We start from the raw sequence: 25,631 nt of genomic DNA, 5'->3' as shown, positions 1-25,631 counted from the left end.
TTTGGTCCTCTGAGCAAGTTCTGAGTGCCTGGGTTGTTTAAGGTACTCCCCGCCCCAGACCCCATGATGGAGTCTTGTTATGTTTCTCAGGCTGGTCTCCCAACTTGAGATCAGCGTGCCTCCGTCTCTGGAGTAGCTTGTTCTGTAGGCTTGGCCACTGCAGGCTAGCATCCCCTACTTTTATTGGGAGAGTCCCATAGTCCAGCTGCTGTTAGCTGCCCACCTAAGCTGTAAGTCACTGTCCTTGGGGCTTCTGTAGTTAGAGTGCTCACTGACACTAGCATTGCCCTTTCAGGATGCTGGACTCCAGAAAGGGCTTCTCCAGCTCCCCACGTTGAGGCTTGCTCACTTTGACTTGAATTGGTTGGCTAGAGCCTCATCGCAGATGTGTGCGCCCTAGGAGAGGTGCATTAGCATTGTTGAGAGGCTGTTTAGAAGCTAAGACTCGCAGCTGGGTGTGGTGGCACACATCTTTAATCACAGAAGAGGCAGGCAGATCTCTGAGTTTGAGACCAGCCTGGTCTACAGAGGGAGTTCCAGGACAGCCAGGGCTACACAGAGAAACCCTGTCTCGAGAAAACAAAAACAAAACAAAAAGAAAGAAACCAAGACTCTCAGGCCTCACTCAGCACTTCCGAGTTCCCCAGAGGCTTGGAGCAGTGGCAGTTGGGAGGCCAGTCAGACCCATGGAGACCTCCTCTGAACTGCACTTCCTGTCAGAGCTGAGGAACCCCTACTAGAGCAAAGTTCCCTGGTGGGGGGGGAGTCAGGCAGAGGTCATCTGGCATTCCAGCTGAATGAATTTGCTGCCCTTTGGCTAAGGGATTTGCCCTGGTTTGAGGGTTACCAGGCCATCCCACCCTTACCTCTGTGCTCACGTTCTCTCTTCTGCTACATTGTGGCTTCCTAGTGGCATTAGGAAATGGTCCCCAGCTTCTCAGCTCTCTCTCTTGTCTGCTCCTGCAGAGGTGTCCTGTGCACTGTCAGGGCTGCTGACTTGGGTCAGCCCCCACCTGACTCACAGTCTCTGATGTTCAGCTGGTTTTTGGTGCATGCTCTGGGTTCACCATGTTTTTTTTTTTTTTTTTTTTTGTCTCTTAGAGACTTTCAGTCACCTTCTTGTGTACCTACTATGCGATATTCTCTATCATTACTTTAAAGCACTCTTGAACTTTCTAAAGTTTCCTGGTAATGTGTCCTGCCATGCTGGTGGAACCTCATCTGTCTCTAGCTTGCCCTTTGTCCCCAAGGGTCCTGTTCTGGCTTTATATGACTCATTTTTATTTAAACTCAAATGCAAACTTTGCTTTCCAGAGATTAAGAGTTTCCCATGTCATTTCTGCTTGCTGGGGAAAACTCCACAGTTGTCAGGCAGTTCCCACTAAGGGACTCTGCGATTACTCAGCGTTTTGTCGCTCCCAGGGTCTCCAGAGCATATAAACCCCTTTGAGGCGTGACCCTGGTTCCCAAAGCTGGGAGATGACTTTGTGGCAAGACAAGGGGAAGGGAGACTGAGACGGGCATCTGGTCATCATACCTGGATAGTTTGTCAGGGTCAATGATTGGTTGCATAGATAACCCCATGCATGACACTCAAGGCGCTGAAACCCTCCAGTTGCCCAGTGCCATAGCTGGCATGCAAAACACTCCTCCCGTGCTTGAGGTGATGCTGACATAGCAAACCTGCGCCTCATGCATATAGAAATGGCTTACCGCGCCAGGTACTTGATGAGAATAACAGGTCACTGTTGTGTACCTCCTATGTGATGTGCTTTCTCCAAAGTATACTTCCTACTTCAACTTCGAAAAGTTCCTCCAAAGTGTCCTGCAAGGCTGGCAGAACCTGGCCTGTCTCTAGTTTGCCCTGTCTCTTGATATCTATCATTTCATGTTGTGTTTAGGATTTGTTTTTTTTTTTTGGTGTGTGTGTGTGTGTGTGCACGCGCCCACATATGCGCAGGTGTTCATGAACATGTGTGCACTTGTGTATAGAGGATAGAGATGGACACTGGGTTTCTTCCTGAATCGACCTCCACTGTATTTCTTGAGACAGGGTCTTTACTGAATCTGGAACCCACTAATTTAGCTAGATTGGCTGGTCAGCAGCCCCACAGATCCTCCTGCCTCTGCCTCCCCAGCCTTGGGACTGGATTCCCACACTGACCTTTTCGTGTGGGTGTTGGGATCTGAACACAGGGTCTTTCTTGTGTGACAAGCCCTTACTGATGGAGCTCTTGATTGTGCTGTTTTGTTTAGTATAGCCTGGATACAATAGGCTATACTATTACCATGTGGGTGTGATGTCCACATAGACACACCGTGGAGCCCAGGGAAAGGAAGCCATGCCCTGCGCATGTGTGAGGATTGTGTAAGCACACGCTGTACCTCCTGCGTTGGTGAAATCACCCGATGAGGCATTTGTCAGAACGTGTCCCCATTATTGAGTGACACATGTCTGTGTTGTCTCCATGACCTTAGTGTATGACATGCAGAACTAAAGTTTATGTATGTGTGATTGCTAGATTCCAGAGGGTGGAAGGGACTAGACCCTTACTTGAATACTTTTTCCTTGATATTCAACTCAGGGAGCCATTCCCTGGTCACAGTGCCCCGTCACCAGCCTGCCTGTCCAGAGGAGCTGCTGCTTCCTTGGCCTTGGCCTTTCCCAGAGCACTGATATAGGCCTTTTTTTTTTTTTTTTTGCTTTTTCGAGACTGTGGTTTTGGAGCCGGTCCTGGAACTAGCTCTTGTAGACCAGGCTGGTCTTGAACTCACAGAGATCCGCCTGCCTCTGCCTCCCAAGTGCTGGGATTAAAGGCGTGCACCACCACCACCCGGCCTTTTTTTTTTTTTAACTAAAACCTTCTAATCCAGGGCCATGACCTCTATCACTTCCTGGTTCTTTGGCCCCCGTCTCTGAGGCAGTATTAGACAGAAATTCCATCTTGGTTAAATGGCTGGGACCAGCTATTGCGGTTGGCATGGCACTGGGAAAGCAGCCGGCTATGGGAGGGGAAAGATGTCCATTCCCACCCCACCCTCTAAAGAACAGAGCTTCTGTCCATAGCCTCCACGGTAGGGACCTTCTTGGGGCTTCCCTAGCCTGCGAAGTCTTGGGAGGCTCCGTTCCTCAGCATGGTGAGGAGAGGATTCTCATGCACTCGTGAGAGTGGTAGCATCCGATGTCTCCAAGACGGGGAGCCCCTTTCCCCCTCAACTTTCTGATCAGCCTCAGGAGACAAAGGGAGAGCTGGTTTAGGTCAAGGCCATTGTTATCACATTCCTGTGATAGAAAATTGGTTCTGAAAGAAAGTCATTTCTAGTTCATTGCTCGAATTCAAAACAAGGCATATGGGTGGCACATTTTCAGAGTTCTTACCGTGGGCAATCATCTCCTCTAAGGTGGGGTAGGGAGGAGAGGAAGTGTTTAGTCTCTGCAGTGGAAAGCTCTGCCCTCAGCAGAGACTGATGCTGAGTGCCGCCAACTAATCCTGTGTTCTGTCCTTCGAGGGCCGCTGAGTGTAGGACTGAAAGGGACAGGCTAGTGGTTGAGGTTGTTTCTTTGCTTTTTGGAGATTGCTCTGGCTTTGAGCGTTTGTCTTTAAGCTTCTAAGATGTTAATTTGTACTCGGTCATGGTGATGCACACCTTTAATCCCAGCATTGGAAAGGCAGAGGCAGGCGGATCTCTGAGTTTGAGGCCAGCCTGGTCTACAGAGAGAGTTCCAGCACAGCAAGGGCTATATGGAGAAAGCATGTCTGGAAAAGCCAAACCAACCAACCAACCAAACAAGCAAACAGGTTAATTTGTAAAATCAAGATGGTGGGAGGGGGAGTAGAAGATCTAAAAAAAGGTAAAGTCACCTTAAGTCCCATAGATCACTGTGTTTATAGCCTTCAGTGCTGGGTCCAGGTGTGCACACGAGGCAAACATCCTACACTGATCTGGTCCCTTAGCCTGTACTTTTGTGTCCCTTTTTAGTTTTTTGAAAGAGGGTCTTGCTGTGCTTCTAAGACTGGCCCCAGATTCCTTCCTGGCCTCAAGCAATCTTCCTTCCCCAGCCCTTATGTGGCTGGTAATACAGACATGGGGCATTGTGTATGGCTGTCTTTTTCATATTATGTATTTATTGTTTGTTTATATTGAGGCAGGGTTTCTTGTAGTCCTGGCTGTCCTGAAACTCACTCTGTAGACCAGGCTGGCCTTGAACTCACAGAGATCTATCAGCTTGTCTTCCTCCTGAGTGCTGGGATTAAAGGCGTGCACCACCACTGCCTGGCTTCTTCATTTCATTTTTAAACTAACAAACTTGGTCGGTTCTTGTCATGTCAGGTTTGTAGTGGGCACTCTGCATATTCTGTGAAGTAAGACGCACACCCTCAGAGGCCCAGATCTGTGCAGGCTGACCTGGTGTGGGTAGGAAATCAATGACAGTAAGCAGGAGATGCAGGAGGGCACAGCTTGGGGATAGTTGGGGGTTGGGGTTGTCTGGCCCACAGTGTGTTTGGAGGTGTCCTCATGCATTTTGCACTCCTTTGGTTTGCTCTGAACTACTGTCATCTGCCATTTTTTTTTTTTTTTTTTTTGCCTGACACTTAAGCCAGGTTGACCTAGTTAGCATTAGGATAAAATTGTTCTCTGGAGTGTCAAAGGCCTTGCAACAAAATGGCACTTTTCAAAGTTAACGTTATAGCAGAGCTGACTAGGTTGGTGAGCAGCTTGTTTGGAGAATTCTATGTTTTAAATGCATTTTTAGGCCAGATTCCCAGGTAGGAATGAATGGGTCAGAGGGTATGCCTGACTTGAGGGTGCTTTTGGAAATACAATGAGTTAAATTTGTGGAAGGCCCTTCGCTGCCTTCTCTTGCTAACAGCCAACCCCAGAGTCTTTGCGGCTCCCCAGAGAGTGAGGGGCCTTTGGCAGCTGTGCCCAGACCTCAGGTGCCCTCAGTTCTGCTGGCTTTGGGAGCTGTTTTTGCCGGGCTAGGCAGAGCCAGGCAGGCAGTGCTGAAGGCCTCCACCCCTCCAGGCCAGGCCTTCCCTTCTTTCCCCTTGCTGCTCCTCAGAGTTGGAAAGCCTGGGTTTCCGCCTGGCTCCCCTGGGGCTGTAGCAGGGCCTCCTGCATCCTCCTCCTCTTCCTCCTCCTCTTCCTCCTCCTCCCCTACTCCTCTTCGACTCCTACACCGGAAAGAGATCCTGCCCCTAGGCTGTAACCTTGTTTCCTCTCAGCCTAGTATTTTTAAACTCTAATCCAAGCTATTGTGAAGCCATTCCTTACTTGTCAGAGTACCCTGTCCCTGGAGGGCACCAGGCAAGGGGCTGCTACTGCTAATCCTTTTGCATCGCTGCTGGCCTTGGTCATCTCCTGTCACACAGGACATCTTCCAGTCTCCTCAGAATAAGCCACGGTAGGTGTGAGTACAGCTGGATGAAAGAAACACTAGCCTCACACAGTCCCCATCCCTTGAGGTTACCTAGGTGAGGAAGAAACCCCCAGGGCCAGCCTCTGCGGGCACCTTAGGGCAGCAGCTGTGGAGGGCAGTAGAATCTATGTCCCATAGTGGCCCCATTTGTTTCCCAAGCCAGTGACTTCCGCTGCGCCTCAGCTGTCTGTGAGGAGGCGCCCACAGTGCAGAGGAGGTGTCCACAGCGAGGAATAGCTTTCCTCCTGGTGCCCTCGGGACAGTGCCAGGATTGTGTAAGATTGTTGACACTCTGGGTGCTGCTTCTGCAAAGGTCTTGACCCTGCCACTTTCCTAGGAACAAGGCAGAAAGGCTGTGGCGCCTGCAGCTCAGCTGTGGTCCCTGGGCCCCGGACACTGTTGACATTGGTGTCCAGGTTAGTCTTTACTGTCAACACAAAAACACTGTTCTCACTTCAGAGGAGATGAGTCAGTCCTGGGACCACATACGAGTGCCGGTCCCAGAACGCAGACCCAGGTTTCCCATGTACTGTGTTTCACTGTGGAAGTGGGTCACGTGAGGTTTTTATTAGTCGCAGAACAAAGTAAGTCATAATCGATGTGTAGGTGGGGCCGAGGGTTAGGAGGGCCACGACAAAACAGAGAACTCTGCTGTGGCCTTCCGGTGCTTTCTGAGGACGTTCTTGGCTTTGGTAGTTGCAGGGATGTTAGGTCTGAACAGGGATGGGCAGTGGATAGTTTCTCAAAGGGACACGAAATAGCCCACGATAATTCTTCTTTTGTCTGCAACATTTTAATTCTCCCTAATCTTCAAGTTTAGTTGTTTGGCCTTGTATCGTTAACACAGGCATAACCTGCCCCTCCCTCCTCCTCTTCCTGCTATTCCCTCTGCCCCCCTCCCGTCTCCTGAGAACTTCAGTTCACAGTTGTGGGCTTGCCCTATGCCTTGTAGATGTCCTCAGCATCCCCAGCTTGTGTCCACTCTCCTCCAGATGCCAGTAAACCTCCACCTAAGTTGTGGCCACCAAGATTATCCTCAACACTGGCCCCTGCTCTGGGGTATGAGAAAGGAGGCAGAGCCCTCCAACTAATCAGAGGGTCGTAGCTGTATGTAGTTCAGCTGGCAGGAGAGTCGCCTCCACCGTCCGGGGGAATTGGTCCCAGAACCCCCCTTGGACACCTGCACCCGAGTGTGCTCAGTTTTGTCCTATGAAGTGGGAACAGTATTGACACAGCCTCCCACCCGCTCCCCATCATCTTGGGATAACTTTTAAGCCTGCAGCACTGAAGTTGCCGTGGTGAGTCACTGCACTGTGTCCATCACTGGGGACAAGGACCAGAAAGAAGTTTGTTCAGTACAGATGCAGTTACCCTCCCCCCCAAAGTTTTTAACCCCAGGTTGGATGTGGAAGCCACAGATGTGGAGGGCTTGCTGCATCTGTCACCTCCTTGTGTTACGTAAGAAAAAAAATTGAACCTTGACATGGGGGAGATGAACATTCAAATCTTGGCTGCCCCACTTAGCAACTGTGTGGTGAGAGGAGTAAGTGGCTTTAGCCCGTGTGTGAGTAGAGCTGATAAGATAGCCACCCTCAGAGCTGTCAGGAGAGTTAGGGCACCAAAGTGCAGCGGGAGGTCTGAGTAGGCGCTCAGAAGACAGCAGGGGGGGGGCGGGAGGGCAGTCACTGTAGGCTGAGGGCTGCCCATCAAGAGCTTGTACAGGGACCAACGGAGAGCCATGGTGAGTGGAAGCTGCCGAAGGGCAGGGCAGCCAGGTGGTAATGAGGAGGCAGAGAGAAGGACGCCGGTCAGGTAAGTGAGTAAGCACGGGCACCCAGGTTGCCCACTCCCAGCTTTTGAGCTTGGTTGTCCGAGAGTGGGTTTGTGTGACTTCCCCTAGGTTAAGCCCAGTGCCACTCAACCTCAGCATTTGAAACCAGGAAATCGCTCCTGGAAGACCAGTGGTGCAGCTCCTCTGGAAGCGTCTCATTGCCGACAGCTTCTAGTTTGTGTTCTTGAAGGGCCACATCTGTAGGAGCAGGGGAACCTGGCTGTTGGGCCCGGAAATGTCCCACAGACCCCAGGAGCTGCTCAGGGCTGCTAGAAAGAGTTACTGTGTAGTACAGTGTCATTTTAGCATCTGACAAATGTCATCAGAGAGACATTTCGTTTTCTTCTGAAGTCCCTGTGCGCAAGTACACGTCGGGGCGGGCCCACTGATTTCTGGTGTCCGGTACTCTCCGTGTTGAGCACCACAGAGCTGGCCTGGCCCTGTGTCCCTTCATCTCTGGTCCACCCTGCCCTTGTCTCCTCTTCTCTGCCCAGTGGTTGGTGGGCTTGAATGTGTGAGCTGGGCATACCAGGGTGCTGTCCCGGCAAGGTTCTATCTGCTAGTCTGTTGGTATGCAAGCCGTATATGGTAGCTGTATACAATGCAGACGATCTCACTGCTGGGAGCCATGATCAAAGCTCTCATGGACTTAGTGTTTGGTAAGGATCTGCTCAATGCCCTTGGGTCTGCTTCTCCTATCCAGATTCTTCCTATTCACAAACGTCCGTTCTTATAACATAATCACCATGTCAAAGGCCCCATCTTCTAAGGCTGTCTGTCATCTTGGGGTTAGGATTTCCACATACAGATTTTTGAGGGGGATGTAGACTTTCAGATCCTAGCCGGAACTGAGTCAAGAGGGCCTTGACTGACAAACTGAGGAAGTTCCGTATGGCAGTTTTAATCTTAAATAATGTCCTTTCTCTCACCAGTTTTTGAATCAGCCTCCATTATGTCAGAAAGGACCCGTGTGGGTGGGAGAAAGGGGACAAGAAGAGAAGGACAATGACTTGCTTGAGGATGCAGCCAGGGCCTTGTGTCTCAACTGTGGTTGCCCAGGAAGAATGAAGGCTGCGCCAGACTGGCCCCTGTATGGAGACCGGAGCAGCCCGATGGGGTGGGGGAATTCCCACTGGAAGTGTGGTGGGACCCAAAATCAGGGGAGGAGAAAGGAGAGCAGAGAGGGTGAGGTGGGGATTTGGGGTGTGGCTGGGACTTCTGCCAGGGATTGAAGATGGTGCGGGAGCTGGGGTGAGTAGTGGGCTCTGCTCGTCCTGGGAGGTGTGAGGCTGAGAACATGGCTCTCCTCTCTCTGCTTTGCACACACTGCAAAGGCAGCAGGTCTAGAACGATGTAACTAGACCAGGCCCTTGCAGGATGAAGTGTGACAGCCTGTGTGGTCAGTTGCCAGCCTCTGGGACACTAGGAGAGCTCAAGCCAGTGCCAGCTCTAGAGTAGTTTTCTGACCTCTTGTGGGCATCAAGCCCTGCAGGTCTCCTTGGGAGGGTTGGCTACTACTTAGTTGTTACTCTCCTCCATTTTTTCTTTTCTTCTCCTTCAGAAAAGCAGGGGCTAATCCCCTCATTGTATACATGCTGGGGCAGAGGCCCAGAGATGTCCAGTGACTTTTTTAGTGTCACACAGCCTTTCCATAGCAGGACTGGTACTTAATCCTGTCCCTTTCACCTACAGAGACCAGAAGGGAAAACCAAAGGTTGTGTTAGAGAAGGTGGCTTCCCTGTGATGTCTCCTCATGGCCTCGTGGGTTCGGTGTCTAGAAACATGACTTTCTTTCGGAGTCTGCTCAAGTGTATGTTGCTGGTGGCCTCCACTGCAGAGGAAGTGGTGATGGGCAGGATGGTAGAGGAAGTGGCTGGGGCCTCTGAGGGCAGAAGATGAGGAAGGTTCTGTCACCCTCCTGGGCCCTAGTGGGTGGGTGGGGTGGCTGAGAGGCAGGACCTGTCATGGGGAGATACACCCCAAGGGGCCTCCTGCCCTCCCTCCACAGGCCCCTCCCACTTCTGCTCTCTCCCTTCCCTTTTCGCTTCTGCTTCCCCTTGTTGCGCTTTTTCTTTTCCCTTCCTCCATAGCTTGGTGGTTCTTTTGTTTAAGCCAACAGCTCCTTATCATGGCCAGAACAAGGGGGAGGTGGAGAGGTGGGGCTTTGAGCTGGTGACTACAGGGTTAACTCTGTTGGGCCTGACAGAGGAGATGAAGGTGGAGGAGATGGTGGACTTCCGGCCTCCAGGAAGTTTACTGAAGCACACGGACCCTTGCAGGGGGTTCCCCTGTTACTGCAGCAGGCATGGGTGCTCCGCCAGTTCCTCCCATCCTGGGTTTCAACTCACTGTTCCTCAGAGTGGCCAGCACTGTGTGCCCTTCTCACCTCAGTCAGGGCTCTCCCCTTGGGAATTCAGAGCCACACCAGGCTCCCTTGGACGTTTCCTATGGCCTTTCGCCCTCCCCAGTAGGTGTAAAGCCCCTGGGCAGAGCGGTTGGCTGGAGAGAGAGTAGTTAACTGGACAGGACACAGTTGGACAAGGAATGACATCTCTGCCTGAAGATCAGCGGACTGGCCATGGTGGCTGATGTCACTAGTGTATCTCAGAGTCGTTTGTAGAGAGGCTTGAAATGTTTCTAACACACACACACACACACACACACACACACACACACACACACACACACACACACGAGTGATGCTCAGGTAGCAACTACAGTGAATGAAAGAACAGATGCCACACAGAGACTGGATTCAGGATTCAGCTCTTGCCTTTCCCCTACCCTTGCTGTGTTTGTGACCTTGTATAAGCCACCTCACCCAGTCTCTGTTTGTTTAAGATTGACTTCAATTATTATTTAAAACATCTTTTAGTCTTATTTATTTACTTTATATGTATGAATGTTTTGCCGGCTTGCCTGTATATGTACCACCTGCATGCCTGTTAGACCCTCTGGAACTGGGATTATGAGTGATTGTGAAACCACTAAGTGGGTGCTGGGAACTGAACCCGGGTTCTCTGCAAGAGCAACAAATGCTCCTAATCACCAAACAATCTCTCTAGCCCCTACATTTTTATTACATTTTAAGTGTGTACATATGTGTGCGTGCACGCACGCGTGTGCGCCTGTGAGCGCACGTGCTGGAGGAGGCCAGACGAGGACCCCGAATCCCCAGGACCTGGAATCACAGGTGGCTGTGAGCCTGGGAATTGAACTTGCGACCCTGCAAGAGCAGTGCATGTTCTGAACTGCTGAGCCATTTTCATAGCCCTTCAGCCTCAGTTCTTTGAGCTGTGAACTCTAAATTAGAGCAGGACTTGCCTCTTGTGGAGCAATGGGACCGGTCTGGCAGCTGCTGCCAGCATTGAGAAAGCCAGGTTGGCAACTCTTGCTGCCCATGCTGGGCCTTTGAACGTGGGTACTGCTGTCTAGGCTGGTGTGTTCTGATGTGGTGGTCCTTCTGCACCGACACGCCACCCTGTTTGTCCTCGGGAGTTTTCTTTCTTTTTTTTTTTTTTTGTGGTGTTTCGAGACAGGGTTTCTCTGTGGTTTTGGAGCCTGTCCTGGAACTAGCTCTTGTTGACCAGGCTGGTCTCGAACTCACAGAGATCCGCCTGCCTCTGCCTCCTCGGGAGTTTTCTTACCTTTGCTCTGCATCTTGGTCTCTTCCTGAAGGATTTCTCCTGAGTCTGGACCTAGACTTCAGAAGACTGTGCAATCCTGGGGAGTGACAGGGACATTCCCTGAAAGTCCCTCGTGAATTGTTCTCCCTTGTGCTAAAACTGCTCTGGCTAGAAGGTTCCCGGGGTCAGCGTGTGTTTACTGCTCTCTGTGGTGTGGAGATAAACGCGATTTAATGGAGATAAAGAAGGCCACCCTGGAGCCGGGGTGTGCGTGAGGCCCTAGTTTCTGTCCGCAGTGTAATGAACAACCCAGACCAGAAGGCCACCAGAGCCTTAGGGATGCAAGACTTCTTTCTGTAGGCTTTCCAGGGCTCTAGCTCTGTGGCTGCCCCATGCTGGGAGAATCTAGGGTGACAGAGGCCACCCTGAGTATCAGAGGCACCTCGACTATCCTGGAAGAGGAACCAGTGTTGGGTCTTGCTTGTTTCTGTTTTCCTTTCTGGATAGCTCTAGATTGCCTTTTCTGGGATCCCAAACCCACTCTAGGCCTTTTTAGTGGGTGCTGCTTGCTGTTCAGGCTGGAGTGTGCTTCTGACATGGTGGCCGCTCTGCACCGGCATGCTGCCCTGTTTGTCCTGGGCATGTCACCCTCCTTGCCTTTGCTCCGAGTCTTGGTCTCCTTCTGAAGGATTTCTCCTCCAGGGCCCCACTGACCTTCCAAGGCGACAGGAAATCATGGCTGGGTGCCAGCCTTGACCTAGTCCAGAGTCTGGCCACTGTCCCGTAGACTAGCTAGCCGCTGTTGGGATGACACTGGAGAAAGGTAGTGAGTGAGGCACACAGGGGCTCTGTCAGCCTGGGACGCGGTGCTGTGGAGGACTGCGTAGAAGCAATCACACAGGATGCAGTGAGCAGCATCTCTGAGATGCTGTTATTTTGATTTTCCTTTTTGTGCCATTCTATTTTTGAATTTTTTTCATGTACAAGTTATTTTTTAGCATAATAGAAAATAACATGGAAAGAACTGTTGATAAAAAAAAAAAAACAGTGATGCACAGACTGTATCTCCGAGAGGTCTGGACGGGATGGGTGAGTCGAAGAATCGCTGAGTTATAGGGATCAGATGAGATGTTTTATAAAGTACATTCTTCCTTCAGGCAGGAGGCAGCCTGGCAAAGATGGGAGCGGCAGAGCCCATGCCCCCTTCCCCTCCATTATCAATGATACCTTGGGGCTGGACTCCTTGCCATGTTTGAAAAGCTGGGATCCAAAGGTTCCCACATGCGTGGCCAAGTTGGACGGGTTGCTTTGCTCCTCGGCCAAGGCCACGGCTTGGTATCTTTGAGGCCGATCCTGTTTGGGTTTGGTCCTGAGCCAAAAAGGCTCGGAGGCTTAGCATTTCCTGGCTGTGCCAGGATGGCCCACCAGGCCTCTCTTCCGAGGCAGTGTTAAATGTGCGTCTGTGGGCCTGTCACTCCTCTGCTTCTGTGCCGCCGAATCTTTGCTGTCCTCAAGTGTCACTTCTGAAACTTGGCCGCCTCGTTTGTCACTGAGTTAAAGCTTGGCAGGGCACTTACTGATCGGGAAGTGGTTCTCTGCTTGGCAGGACTGGTTAACTGTGTATGTCCTGGCACAGCCAGGGGCTTTGGCTCCTCTCGGGCAAATGGGTGCCATCTTCCAAAACTAGAACAGGACGAATGGAGAGCCAGGAAGACATGGACTCTTGTCACTTTCTGGTCTTAAATGGACCGTCTCATTTTTCTGTAGGGAATGAAGACACACCCTTCCTCCTCCTCATCCACTCACCTACCTGTCCGCTTAGCCACCCTCCTTCCCACCTGTCTGCTTAGCCACCCTCGTGCCCACCTGTCTGCTTAGCCACCCTCCTGCCCACCTGTCTGCTTAGCCACCCTCGTGCCCACCTGTCTGCTTAGCCACCCTCGTGCCCACCTGTCTGCTTAGCCACCCTCGTGCCCACCTGTCTGCTTAGCCACCCTCCTGCGCACCTGTCTGCTTAGCCACCCTCCTGCGCACCTGTCCGCTTAGCCACCCTCCTTCCCACCTGTCCGCTTAGCCACCCTCCTTCCCACCTGTCTGCTTAGCCACCCTCCTTCCCATCTGTCTGCTTAGCCACCCTCGTGCCCACCTGTCTGCTTAGCCACCCTCGTGCCCACCTGTCTGCTTAGCCACCCTCGTGCCCACCTGTCTGCTTAGCCACCCTCCTGCGCACCTGTCTGCTTAGCCACCCTCCTGCGCACCTGTCTGCTTAGCCACCCTCCTACACACCTGTCTTGGCTACTTTTCTATTTCTATGAAGAGACACATTGTCCAAGGCCACTTATAAAAGAAGAAATTTGTCAGGGACTTACAGTTGCAGGCGCTTAGAGTCAGTGATCATCGCGGCAGAAGCATGGCCACAGGCAGGCAGTATACTACTGGAGCAATAGCTAAGAGCTTGCATCTGATCCACAAGCATGAGGCAGAGCTAGAGGGAGCTACCTGGGAATGGCATGGGCTTTTGAAACCTTGAAGCCCACCCCCAGTGACACACCTCCTCCAACAAGGCCACACCTCCTAATCCTTCCCGAATAGTTCCACTTACTGGGAACCAGGCATTCTAATGTGTGAGCCTGTAATGGCCTTTCTAATCCAAACCACCACACCACTCATTTACATCCGTCCGCCCACCAACTCATCCACCCATCCATCCATCTTCCCTCGCATCTGTCTTCAAGGCTCCCTCCCTGTTCTCCCCGCCCCATTCCTGGATGTTCTGTGCCAGGCTCTGTGGGGAATCAGACATGGGCTTGGCCTTTCAGAGCTCACAGTCAGCTCAGGTCTTGGTTGCACATGACCACGGCACCAGCAGCCTGTACTGGCAGCACTAACAAGGGCTCGTGGGATGAAGTGCTGGCCAGGGAGCTCAGGCTGTTTCTGGTCGGCTTCAGGGAGCCCCCGAGGCTTCACCCTCAGTGTGTGTGCTTGTAGGCAGTGAGGCAGGAGATGAAGGGGATCAGGGTCCAGTGCCATTGGGATAGAGACCCTGGAGGTGGTGTCTACTAAGGTAAAGACCTGGGCAGAGAGCCAGACCTGAGTTCAAGTCCCAACAGCCACTTTATAGCTATGTGACCTGGGAAAGGTTTCTTGCTCTCTCTGGTCATTTTTTTCCTTTCCTATAGAAGTAGGCGATTTACATCTGTCTCTCTTGGGCCTGTGCTGGGCTAAGGCCAGTGCTCAGTGTCCTGTCTCTGAAGACCTACTGTGGGACTTATGCTGAGGCCATAAGGCTGCCACTCCCAGATGGCAGAGCCCTTGGGTGTTTTTCCCTGCCTGCTCCTGCTTGCTGGGCTTGCAGTCTCTCTCCTGTCCCCCCTCTGCTGTACAGTAGCCTCTAGGATCCCTGGTCCCTCCAGAGCCAGACCCCTCTCCCCACTCTCTGAACCAAAGCCCTCCTGTGATTGGCAGCACTCAGCACCGTTTCCTATACCCTGTGTATGACACAGACCAAGACCCGCCGGTTCCAGTGGCCCGAACCTCCTTTGACGAATGCCTAGCATAGCCACTGAGCATCCAGAGACAGGAAAGTTGAAACCTTTAGCCTTGCCTGCTCCAGATTTGAGCCATTATCCACACATAGACTTTCCTGGACGGGTCAGCTGGAATCCTTTCCTTACACCCTGAGGCCTAGCCAGGTTGCTAGGAGATCTCAGCAATGGCTGTGTGTCTAGGGGTGGGAATGTCTGGACCAACTCTATCTCCTTTTCTCTTTCTGGAAAAGAAGCCTTTTCCAGATTCTCTCACCTCCGAGAGGACATTTTCTACTTGAGGGATGGGAGTTCAAGCCTGCGTGTAGTATCCGCCAGAACTTTCTGCAGATGTGAGGCTGCTCTGCTCGTCTGCTGTGTTCAGTATGGCAGCCGCCTCTTCTCGGTCAGTAAGCACTCGGCACATGGCAAATGCCACCGAGGAACTCAAGTTTCACTTCGCTTTATTCCTCTTCATTTCGACCTCCCTAGGTAGTGAGCACAGCCATCTGGACAGCGCAGCTCTGGCTGGCTGCCTCTGCCAGCCTATAAGACCGGGCACGGCCTGGTCTGGGCAAGTGCTCACCTGTGCAGGAGACGCCTTTCCACCCTCTGACCCTCAGCGGGGACTCCTGTGTGTAATTGCCAGCTGGCACTGGAGGGAAACCGCTTGTTCTCCGCGGCCTGTCCTCAGCTCCTCTCTGTCTGTAGGCATGCACGCTTCCCAAGGGCAATTTCATCCCCCTGTTGTGTCACTCTGACGGCTTAGCTGGTTTTCCTCGTCGCTGGATTGTTCACTTACTGTGCTCGAGGGTTGCTAATGTCCCATTAAAGCAATTTAATAGTTTTCTCACCATTGAGCATTTAGGCTGCTCCTACCTCATTTCCGTTGTTATGGGCTACGAGTGTGATCCTGTATGGCTCTTTTGTTGTCTTTCTTGAATTATTTCTTGGCTCTAAATTCCCAGAAATGAGGGATAATAGGCTTAAAGGGTATTTTAAACCTGTCTCAAACACAACAAAACAAAACAGAGCAGCTGTGGCCAGTTCTTGCTTCTGAGAGACCGAAGCTGTTTATATTCTCGCCTGTAATGAGGAGTGCTATACTACCCAGCCGCCGGCATCTGGTCATTATTGCCTGCTTTTGCTAATTTAATACATGTACAGAGCATTCTTAATTCTTTAATACGTGTATAGAGGGTTCTTTTGGCAGGACAGTCCGTGGTTTCAGTTTCCCTGTGGTCTTGGTCATACTTGCCACTTTGGTCCCCAGATCTCAGGTCTCTTGGGCATCTTGTGAATGTCCCTCTCTGGTCAGGGTGGCAGTGGAGATGGCCCTCGTTACACGTGTGGTTGGTGCTGAAACCCTTCTATAATGCCTGCTCTCTGTGGGTACATCCCTGGATGGGAGACTCATTTCCCTTTTGGTAGAAAAATGACCTGAGTCCCCAGGGAACTCAGAAACCTAAGAGTAGCACCATGAGGAGCTGGCTCTGGTGTTGTGACCCTCCGAACTCTGGCTCCTCCCTCTGTGGGCCCGGCTTCTGCCTTGTCTTTACTCTCTGGCGGACTGTCTACAGAAGTGACAAGGTGGATTCTCCTGCATGGGGATAGGTCGATGGTAGGATGCTTGCCTAGAATGTGGAGGCCTCGGGTCCAGTCCCCAGCATCAATAATGAATAATAAATTCAGGCTGGGGAGATGGCTCAGCGTAAGCACTCTGTAAGATGGCGGTCAGAGTTTGGTTCACACCACCCATGGAAAAGCCCGTAATCCCAACCTATGGGAGTTGGAGCCAGGCAATCCTGTGGGGCAAAGTGGCTAGATGAGCCAAAGCCATGAGCTCTGAGTGATGTAGAAAGACACCCAGCATCAGCCTCAGGCCTTTGCATGCATGTACAAACATACACATGCAAACACATGCAGACATACCATACACATGCCAAAAACCGAAACCCACCTTAGACTGGCTAAAATGCAGGACTAGGGACATAATTCAGTGTAGAGCCCTTGTCTAGCATGCATGAGCCTTAGGTCTGAGCCTTAGCACAGGAGCCAGGAAGGTGGGGGCGATACCCACAGTTCTCCACTTTTCCACTCTGCCAGTGTAGCTACCCCAGAGAAAGAGAAAGCTGCTTTGCTGGTAATCTTAAGAAAATGCAAATAATAATAATAAAGAAAACTCCAAAAACAGACAAGAAACCATTCAGGGACAATTTGCCTGTCTTGGGTCATATGCCCGACCCTGAACCTGTAGCTGGGACAAAGCTTGCCTCTGACTACTTGGGCCTGGATGTGCAGCTAAGCCAGGGAGGGGTCAGCCCTTCTGGATTCTCGGACTGAGAGTGAAGCAGTTCCCAGAGACAGTAGAGTTTTGCGTGAACAGTGGGAATGGGGTGCCCCAGGACCCTTCCAGGCAGCTGCAGAGACTCTGAGGCCCATGTCTTCTGCACCCTATTCTCCTTCCATCTTTGTGCTCAGGCATGGGTTTCTGCGTTCGTGTGTGTGTGTGTGTGTGTGTGTGTCTGTGTATGTGGACACAGTTTCCCCATCTGGAGAATGGGAATCAAGGACTTAGTTTTCAAAGCTATGGCTGAAGGCCTGGCTGCATTCTGGGATATCAGCCATTTCCTGGGAAGGGAGGGGACCAAGTGGTCATCTGGCGGCCAGAGAAGGGAAGGGTCTGGGTCCTCTGCTGACTTCCATGCTTCCAGATCTCAGTGATCCCCCAGCTTCTGAACTGGCTTGCTGCACCCCTGGGGTGGGACAGAGTTCTTGGCTGGGCTGGGAGGATGGCCCCACCTCCTCTAGGCTGGGCCCCAGGCGGTCACAACGGGGAGGATTGTTCCCACAGACTGTCTGGGCCAGAAAACACAAGTCGCCACTGTGTTGGCTTTCAAGGGTGTGGGCTCCAAGGTTAGAGACCGCCAGTCACCAGTGTGCCTGGGGAATCCCCCTCATCCCTGGCCTGGCCTCGGTACTGGTGAGATGGAAGGAAGCCTTGATGCTGTGTGTTTATGGGAAGCCCGCCTGTTCGCCTCCTAGAGCACCTCATTTGTTCAGAAGTTCACCCCTCCCTCCAGCCTCTCCCCATAGCACAGAGAGAGCTTGGGCATCATGCCTCACCCTCCACCTATACAGAGGAAAAAATGGAGGTCCAGGCAGGACTCATGCTGACTGTATAGGCAACTCTAGAAAGCAGTTCGATTCAAGGTCTTTAAAACACACATGACTTTGGACTTGGCTTCACCCTTCTGAACACACGGTTTCTCTTTTTATGGGTGTCTCACTCTGTTGGCCATGATGGGCTTGAACTCCTGGGCTCAACTGATCCTCCTGCCTCCCAAACAGTTGTTGCTACAAACTGATCATCGGTGCTACACCTGATCATCCATTTTCCTCTACATAAAACAGAAAGACAGACAGACTCGCAAACAGGCAGCCTCCAGGAAGCTCTTTGAACCAAGTACCTCCATCCTCTCCTTTCCAGGCCCCAGTCTGCCATCTAGGGAGTACGCATGTAGCCAGTGCCTGCCTCAGTGTCTGCACCTGTCAAGCCCCCCTTGCTGTGAGTGCTTGGGGCTAGCTGTGCTTGTCGTTAGTTCCTGAGGAGCAGACAGGCTTGTGACAGATGGGGCCTTCAAAAGTCACACGCCTGTCCGATGTCCGAATTGTAGCTTCCTCCTCTGTTGCCTGAGAATGGTATTTGCCTTCCAGGCCTGAGGAGTGGCAGTGGTCAGCACTGACTGGCCTTTTTTTTTTTTTTTTTTTTTTTTTTAATCATTGCTGTTGCAACATTCTCTGCTGCCTTTTGGGACTGGATTGTTGCCCCAGCCAGACTCTTAAGGAATTTGTTTTTGGCACAGTGACCGCATAGCCCCTCCCTGGTGGACTCTGGCTTCTGAAATCTGAGTGAGGCAGCGGGCACTGACTGGGCAGTCTTGGTGCTGACACTGGCTCCTTGCTGAAGGCTCGGCCCTTCGGTCAGCGCTGCGTTTACAGTGTGGGCAAAGCAGATCTGTGCACTCCTGGAAAACCTTCCCACCCCCACATCTACAGGAAAACATCTCTGTTTCAAGGTGACACTCAGCCTTCTCCAGAACCCTCGGCTCCAAAAGGTGGTGGTGAACGGGTGGTTTTGCCTTGCTCATTGTGGTTGAGGAGGTGCTGTGGTCACCTGACCTTCCATCTGCCACCCCAAAAGGCCTCACCCTTCCTCTCTGCCTCTCCAAAGGCCCAGAGGTGCCTAACTTCTCTTCTAAAAGAGAGAGACTCTAGCTGCTCATCTAGTGGATTTTTAAGGTGTTCTGAACAAGCACTCAAAACTGAATGGAGGGGAAAAGGGACACCCCCCCACCCCAACACACACATCCTACTGACCTGGGCTCCTGGGCTGGGTGCTGAAGGTCTCATGACCTTTGGTCTGAAAAACACTTTGGAGGAAGACTGGTTAGTGGGAGCGTGCAGGCTTGGGAGCAGCCTTCCAGAGGCCCAGGACCACATGCTACTCTGCTCTTGGGACTTTGCCTCAGTCTGCCTGCCTAACTGCACCGCCCTGGAGGATGGTTGAGATAGTAAACTAGGTTAGCGCACCTAAGAAGTGTGGGCCCAGGGTAAGCTAGCCCTGTCTGTCTCCCCCCAAGTTCCTCACCCCCCCACCCCGGAAACCACCTGCCCTAATCACTGCAGGGGCGTGGGGCGGAGCTCTTGGCAGCTTAGGAGAACCCAAACTGAGAATAGACAGCAAAAACGCCTGTTTGCATCCTCCCCGCCACTTCCTTCTCAAAGGTTCCTTCTAAGGTTGGTGCCTGCCTTCTGGGGCCACGCCCATCGTAAACAGTCACTAGTCCCTCTCAGCAGGGTAGGTGGCACCTCTTCATTCAGACATAAATCCTTGAGGCCAGGGAGAGGGTAGCTGTTGAGTGTCACCTGTGTGGGTCTTACCTGAGGCATAGCAAGGGTCATCAGGTTACAGAGGCTTCTCAGCACTGGGTTTTGAATAGTCTAGAGCAGAGGTTCTCAACCTGTGGGCCGTGACCCCTTTGAGACACTTTCATAGGAGTTGCCTAAGACCAACAGAAAACAGATTCATTGCGATTCATAACAGTAGCAAAATTACAGCTATGAAGTAGCAACAAAAATAACTTTACGGCCGGGGGTCGCCACAACATGAGGAACTCTATTAATGGGTCGCAGCACTAGGACGGTTGAGAACCGCTGCCCTAGAGAAGGTAGAGACCCTGCTGCAGTGTCCAGGCACCTCTCTGAATTTGGCTTTGCTTCTCACCTTCACTGTGGGGATCTGAGCTGCGCGTTGCTGTGCCCTGGCCCTGTGGGTGAATGCGTACTGTCATCCAGGGGCTGGAGATGCACGGGAAGAACTGTTGTCAGCTAAGGTCAGAGGTCAGAGTGGGCGGAGGCACAGCGCCCTCCAGAAAGCACGGCCCTGGGGTACCCAGTGCCCCTGTGCTTGTGGAAAAGCAGCTGCTGGTGCCCACGGCTGTGTCATCAGTGTCCTCCGTCAACACTGAACGCAGCCTTTTATTAGTTTTCCGAGACAGGGTTTCTCTGTAGCTTTGGAGCCTGTCCTGCAGCTAGCTCTAGTAGACCAGGCTGGCCTTAGACTCACAGAGATCTGCCTGCCTCTGCCTCCCGAGTGCTGGGATTCATGGCCTGTGTCACCATGTCTGGCTCAAGGTTTTTTATTTGTTTATTTTAAAATCATCTCCAACAATAAGTGGATCCCATAGTGGAACCCCACCCCTGCAGTCCTGGTAGCCTCTGTTTCTGTCTGTCACTGACCACTTTGGGTCGGTTAGATGAAATCATAAAGTATTTAGCTTTTGTGCCTGGCTTGTTTCACTTAGAGACCAGCATTTATTTTCTTTCTTCTTTCTTCCTTTCTTTCATATTTTTAACCTTTATTTCTTTTTTCAAAGTTTTTTTTAAAATTTATTATGTATACAGTGTTGTGCCTGCATGCTCTAGGTCTCATTATAGATAGTTTTGTGCCACCATGTGGTTGCTGAGAATTGAACTCAAGACCTCTGGAAGAGCAGCCCATGCTTTAAATCTCTCCAACCCCAACCTTTATTTCTTATGCAGTGCCCAAGAAGGCCAGAAGAGGGCACTGAATCCCCCTCCCGTGGAATTATGGATGGTTGTGAGCCACTGTGTGGGTGCTGGGAATCGAACCCAGGACTTAACGACTGAGCCATTTCTCCAGCCCCAGAGAACAGCATTCTCAGGGCTCATTTGTTACTGTTTTGGCATCATGGTGGGAGAGCAGCCTATTGCATGTATGTGTTAGCTGACGAGCTGGATCCCCACTTCTGGCTCCCTCTGGCTCTGAACCCGTAGCAGGACTGCAGCGTCTGTGCTGGTCTCTGGGTGCTCCACTGCTGTCCTGCCCCGTTCCAGTTCTCCCTTCCACGTCCTCAGCAGCTCCTGTTAAGAATCCTGACTGTGCCGTCCTAGGAAAGCCTTCACTCTTTCTCGGCAGATAAGAAGCAGTGGTCTGCCCAGGTGGCATGTAGCCAGGGGGCAGTTTACTTCGATGCATGTGGGACAACTCCCCCCCACATACACATACACATGACCCCCCCACAGGCACATAACCCCCCCATAGGCACATGACCCCCCCACACAGAGGCATCCCCACATACACCATACACACACATGAATACATGCACATACCCCCCACATGAATACATGCACATACCCCCCACATGAATACATACACATACCCCCACATGAATACATACACATACCCCCCACATGAATACATGCACATACTCCCCACATGAATACATACACATGCCCCCCCACATGAATACATGCACATACCCCCCACATGAATACATACACACACACACGAACCTTAAATAGTACATAGTGTCAATGTTCACGAGTCCTCTGTTTCAGGCTTTTCCTGGCCGGCTGTCAGGAATAGGTTCTCTCAGACTTTTTGTTCTTTTTCTTTCTTTTTATTTGTGTGTGTGTGTCCGTGTGTATGTGTGTATGCACTAGCCTGTTCTTGTATGTTTCCCATGGTATGGCTATATCTTACTAAGCACATAGAATGTTCTTTCTGGTCTGAGCTCCCCTGTGGCGATATCGTGTGTGCCCTGGGCACCGTTGAAGGTGTGTCTGGTCAGTGTCTCAGACCCCTGGATATCCACCTCTGTTTTTACACTGTATGGAGGGCCGGGAAGCCTTCTGCCCTGCCTGCCTTGTAATCGCCCGTATCTCTATTTTGCAGGCCAAAAACAAGGAAACCGGTGCCTTGGCAGCCGCCAAAGTCATCGAGACCAAGAGTGAGGAGGAGCTGGAAGACTACATTGTGGAGATTGAGATCCTGGCCACCTGCGACCACCCATACATCGTGAAGCTCCTGGGGGCCTATTACTATGACGGGAAGCTGTGGGTAAGAGTGCGCCGGCCTGGGCCCCAATGCCCACCATGCTGACCCTGCGTCTGCGGTGTGGGTCAGGGCTGCAGGAGGGAGAAGATGAAGTCTTCTGCTGAGTCCTCGGCCTCCCCTTCTCACATTCACCCCACTTCCCGTACTCAGGCTGAGGCCACAGAAGCAGAGGTATCCCAAAAGTCCGTTCTGTCCTTGAGTGCTGTGCTGTAGCATACGAACAAGGCTGGACCGTTGCTAACCCTCTGTGAATGGAGAGTGAGCATCCCTCATCTAGAAATCCGACACAGTCCAGAGGGTGCTGCTCCTGCTCAGAGCATTTCAGACGTTATATCGTCGGCCGGGGAGGCTTGGGGCAGCTCCCCTAGTAAACCTGGGTGTGGATTAGGTCTGAGGTCCTCTTGAGCCTTAACATGGCACCCGATAAGGAATTCTCATCTCGTGCTACCTTGGGCACGGAACGCTCCAGGATTAAGTGGGTGAATTCTGAACGAACGCCCAGAGGCCTGGTGTGGACAGGGCATCTGAGTGCTGACCTTGGTGTCATCTGCAGGACTCACAGCTCTCCCACTTCCCTGTTTGTCCCTCCTAACCATCACCCCTGGTATCTGCAAGGGTCCTGGGACCTCGCTGGCTGCATAGGATGAGGCAGCCTTGCCTGTAATCCTGTCATCAGCTTGCCTCATGGTGACACCGTTCAGTTGACAAAATCCAGATGCCCTGGAATGTGCTTCTGGCTAAACTTGTTTCCTGCCAAGTCTCTCTTGCACATGCATGAGAGAGAGAGAGAGAGAGAGAGAGAGAGAGAGAGAGAGAGAGAAGAGAGAGACCAGGGCCTTGTGTATGCTAGGCAAGTGCTCTACCACTGAGCTACATCTCCAGCCCAGTAGCATATATATATATACACACATATATGTATGTGTGTCCCATATACATGTATATACATGCATACACTTATGTAAATAATACCCCTCCAAAATCTGGACACCAAGGAAATGAAGTGATGTGTTGTAAGAAACATCTCAAGTAAATTTTGGTGCATCTGGCAGCATCAGAATCTTGCAGACATTTGGAGATGTGGCTGAGGGTCCTCAGGTGCCAAGCATCTCAGCCATGACTGGGGCTATGTGAGCCCAGGTCTTGCCACTGCGGCTGGGAGGGCAGTTTAGAAGCGTGTACTGATCGGAAAGGGATGTTTTAGGCAAGGCGCACACTGCTGTGGTTTGTTGGTGTGTTTGGAGGGTTTTCCATGTCTAGTCGGGTCTCAGAACACTGGGGAGCTTGCTGTTGGCCAGGGGTGCTTTGCCATTTTCCATGCCCAGTGGGCAGTAGTCTTGGCTTTATATTGACAGAACGCTTGACTTACTCCTGCTAAGTGGAGAAACCTGGTTCCCTGGAGAAAGAGATCTGGCTGCTTAGGAAAAGGTAGAGTTTACTAGGCCCCTTGCTCTCTCACCTCGCAGGCAGGAGGAAGCCAGTGGCCAAGGGACAGGGACTTGGCCTTCCCACGTTGAGTTAGTCTGGTGCCCATTTCTGTGAGGTGCCCGAGGAGGGGCTTCTTGAACACAAGACAACTAGTTGTCACACAGTTCTGGCGGTTCTGGACTGTGGTGCGAAGGTTGGCTGGGCTCAGGTCAGTGGGAATCATGGAGGGTTTTGTTGAAGAAAATCTCCTGGTGATATTGGGAGCCAGAGAGCTCCTTCCTCCTCAGTCCTCTCCTAGGGCCTGTCTCTGTGACTTCATGATGAATCTTCCCTCTTAAAGGTGATGTCACCTCCCATTAATATCGCCACGCTGGGGACCATGCTTCCAGTGCCTGAATTCTTGGGGGACATACATAGGCCATGGCATAGCTCCTCCTACCCAGGGTTCTGTCCCCTGTCATTTGCTGCCTCCCCAGGGCTCTGTCCCCTATTATTTGCTATCCCCCCAGCCCCATCCCCCATCCTGTCTCTTGCTATTCCCCCCTCCAGGGCTCTGTCCCCATCACTTGCTGGCCCCCCAGGCTCTGTGCCCTGTCACTTGTCACCCCCCCCACAACTGTCATCTGCTGCTCCCCCACCCCAGGCTATGCCCTCTGTCACTTGCTATTCCCCTCCAGAGCTCTGGCCCCTGTCACTTGCTGCCCACCCCCCATGCTTTGTCCCTGGCTTTTGTCCCCAGTAACAGGGGAGACCCCAGGCTATGTCCTCTGTCACTTGCTGGCCTCCCCTGGCTTTTGTCCCCATGACTTGCTGTCTACCTCAGGCTCTGTCCCTGTTACTTGCTGCACCCCTAAGTCTCTGTTCCCATTCACTTGCTGTTCCCCCACCCCCCACCCTGGACTCTGTCCCCATCAATCCCCCCCACCCCTGGACTCCACCCTGTTGCTTTTATCTTTCGTTTTACTGTTTGAGCATCTCTTGGGGGAGCCCCTTGGTCAGAAGTGGTGAAATAAAATCTACATAGCCAACTTCAGCTTCTAAAACCCTGTTTGTCCCCTGTCACCTGGGACCCCGGGGGTGGGGCAGGACAGGAAGAGTCACTAGTTGGTCTCCCTTTTCCAGAGGAAGAGACAGAGGCACAGAGAGGCGAGCCTCCTGCTCAGAGCCAAAGGGCCAAGGAGGACGAAGCCAGACTTTATGTTTCCTCCGTCTTGATTCTCGGAGCCGCTTTCTGCTGTGTTTATTGTTGTTGTGTTTGTTTCAGGGTTTCAGTCAACAGACAATAACAACAGATGAGCAGCAGACTTCAGCTGTGTCCTGGAGCTGCTTTGAAAACTGGTTTTTCAGGGCTGGATGGTGCTTGCTGTGCGAATCTGGGGACCTGAGTTCAGTCCCCAGAGCTCAATATGGATAGGAAAGGAGTGACTCTCAAGTTGTCCTCTGACCTCCACATGTCCACCGTGGCATGCGCATTTGCACACAGATAATAATGATAATGATGATGATAGTGGTAGTAGTAGTATTTGTAGACAGAAGTTTCTAGGTCCATGCCACCACCAGCCAGAGGCAGAGGAAGCAAGTGAGAATGCCTTGTAGAGAAAAGGTACCAAGCCACGTGGCTAAACATAGACAAGGATTATGGGTTAATTTACATTATAAGGGCTAGTTAATAATAAGCCTGAGCTAATAGGCCAAACAGATTACAATTAATATAAGCTTCTGTGTGTTTCTTTGGTACTGAACAATCCTGGGACCAGGCAGGACATAGATTTTTGTCTATGAGTAATAATAATAATTGTTTTTAAACGATTAGAGAAAGAAGAAATGGCTGATGTCACTTGGGTAGTAACTGAAGAATAATGGGAACATATGGAAAAGCAAAAAATGAAAGCTGTTTGAATTTTTCTTTTGCCAGAGGACCCACTCATTCAAAATGTATTTTCTGTATGTTTTCATACATAGAGTTTTAAAATAAGTTAGGGTGCCATGCCTGCTACTGTGCCTTTGCCCTTTTAGTTGAGATACCCTACCCACCATCACATCACCATCTCTCTGTCCATCTCTCCCCATCCCCCATCACTCCGTCCATCCATCCCTCCCCATCCCCCATCACTCCGTCCGTCCATCTCTCCCCATCCCCCATCACTCCGTCCGTCCATCTCTTCCCATCCCCCATCACTCCGTCCATCCATCCCTCCCCATCCCCTACCACTCTGTCCTTCCATCCTTTCCCATCCCCCATCACTCCATCCATCTCTCCCCGTCCCCCATCACTCCATCCCTCCCTCCCCATCCCCCATCACTCCATCCATCTCTCCCCATCCCCCATCACTCCATCCCTCCCTCCCCATCCCCCATCACTCCATCCCTCCCTCCCCAT

At 51.7% G+C, this 25,631-nt stretch overlaps 1 protein-coding gene across 1 annotated transcript in view; it reads left to right on the top strand.

Annotated features, from left to right (window-relative positions):
* The window catches only part of Stk10 (serine/threonine kinase 10), a 94,424-nt gene that overhangs the window by 806 nt on the left and 67,987 nt on the right, over window positions 1-25,631 (top strand). Inside the window, exon 2 of the mRNA XM_075941364.1 lies at window positions 21,665-21,829. Coding sequence (XP_075797479.1) covers window positions 21,665-21,829 — 165 coding nt within the window. The remainder of the gene's footprint in view (window positions 1-21,664; window positions 21,830-25,631) is intronic.

Source organism: Microtus pennsylvanicus, chromosome 11, assembly GCF_037038515.1.
Source record: "Microtus pennsylvanicus isolate mMicPen1 chromosome 11, mMicPen1.hap1, whole genome shotgun sequence".
Classification (NCBI taxonomy): domain Eukaryota; kingdom Metazoa; phylum Chordata; class Mammalia; order Rodentia; family Cricetidae; genus Microtus; species Microtus pennsylvanicus.
This window is presented reverse-complemented; position numbering and strand designations above follow the sequence as displayed.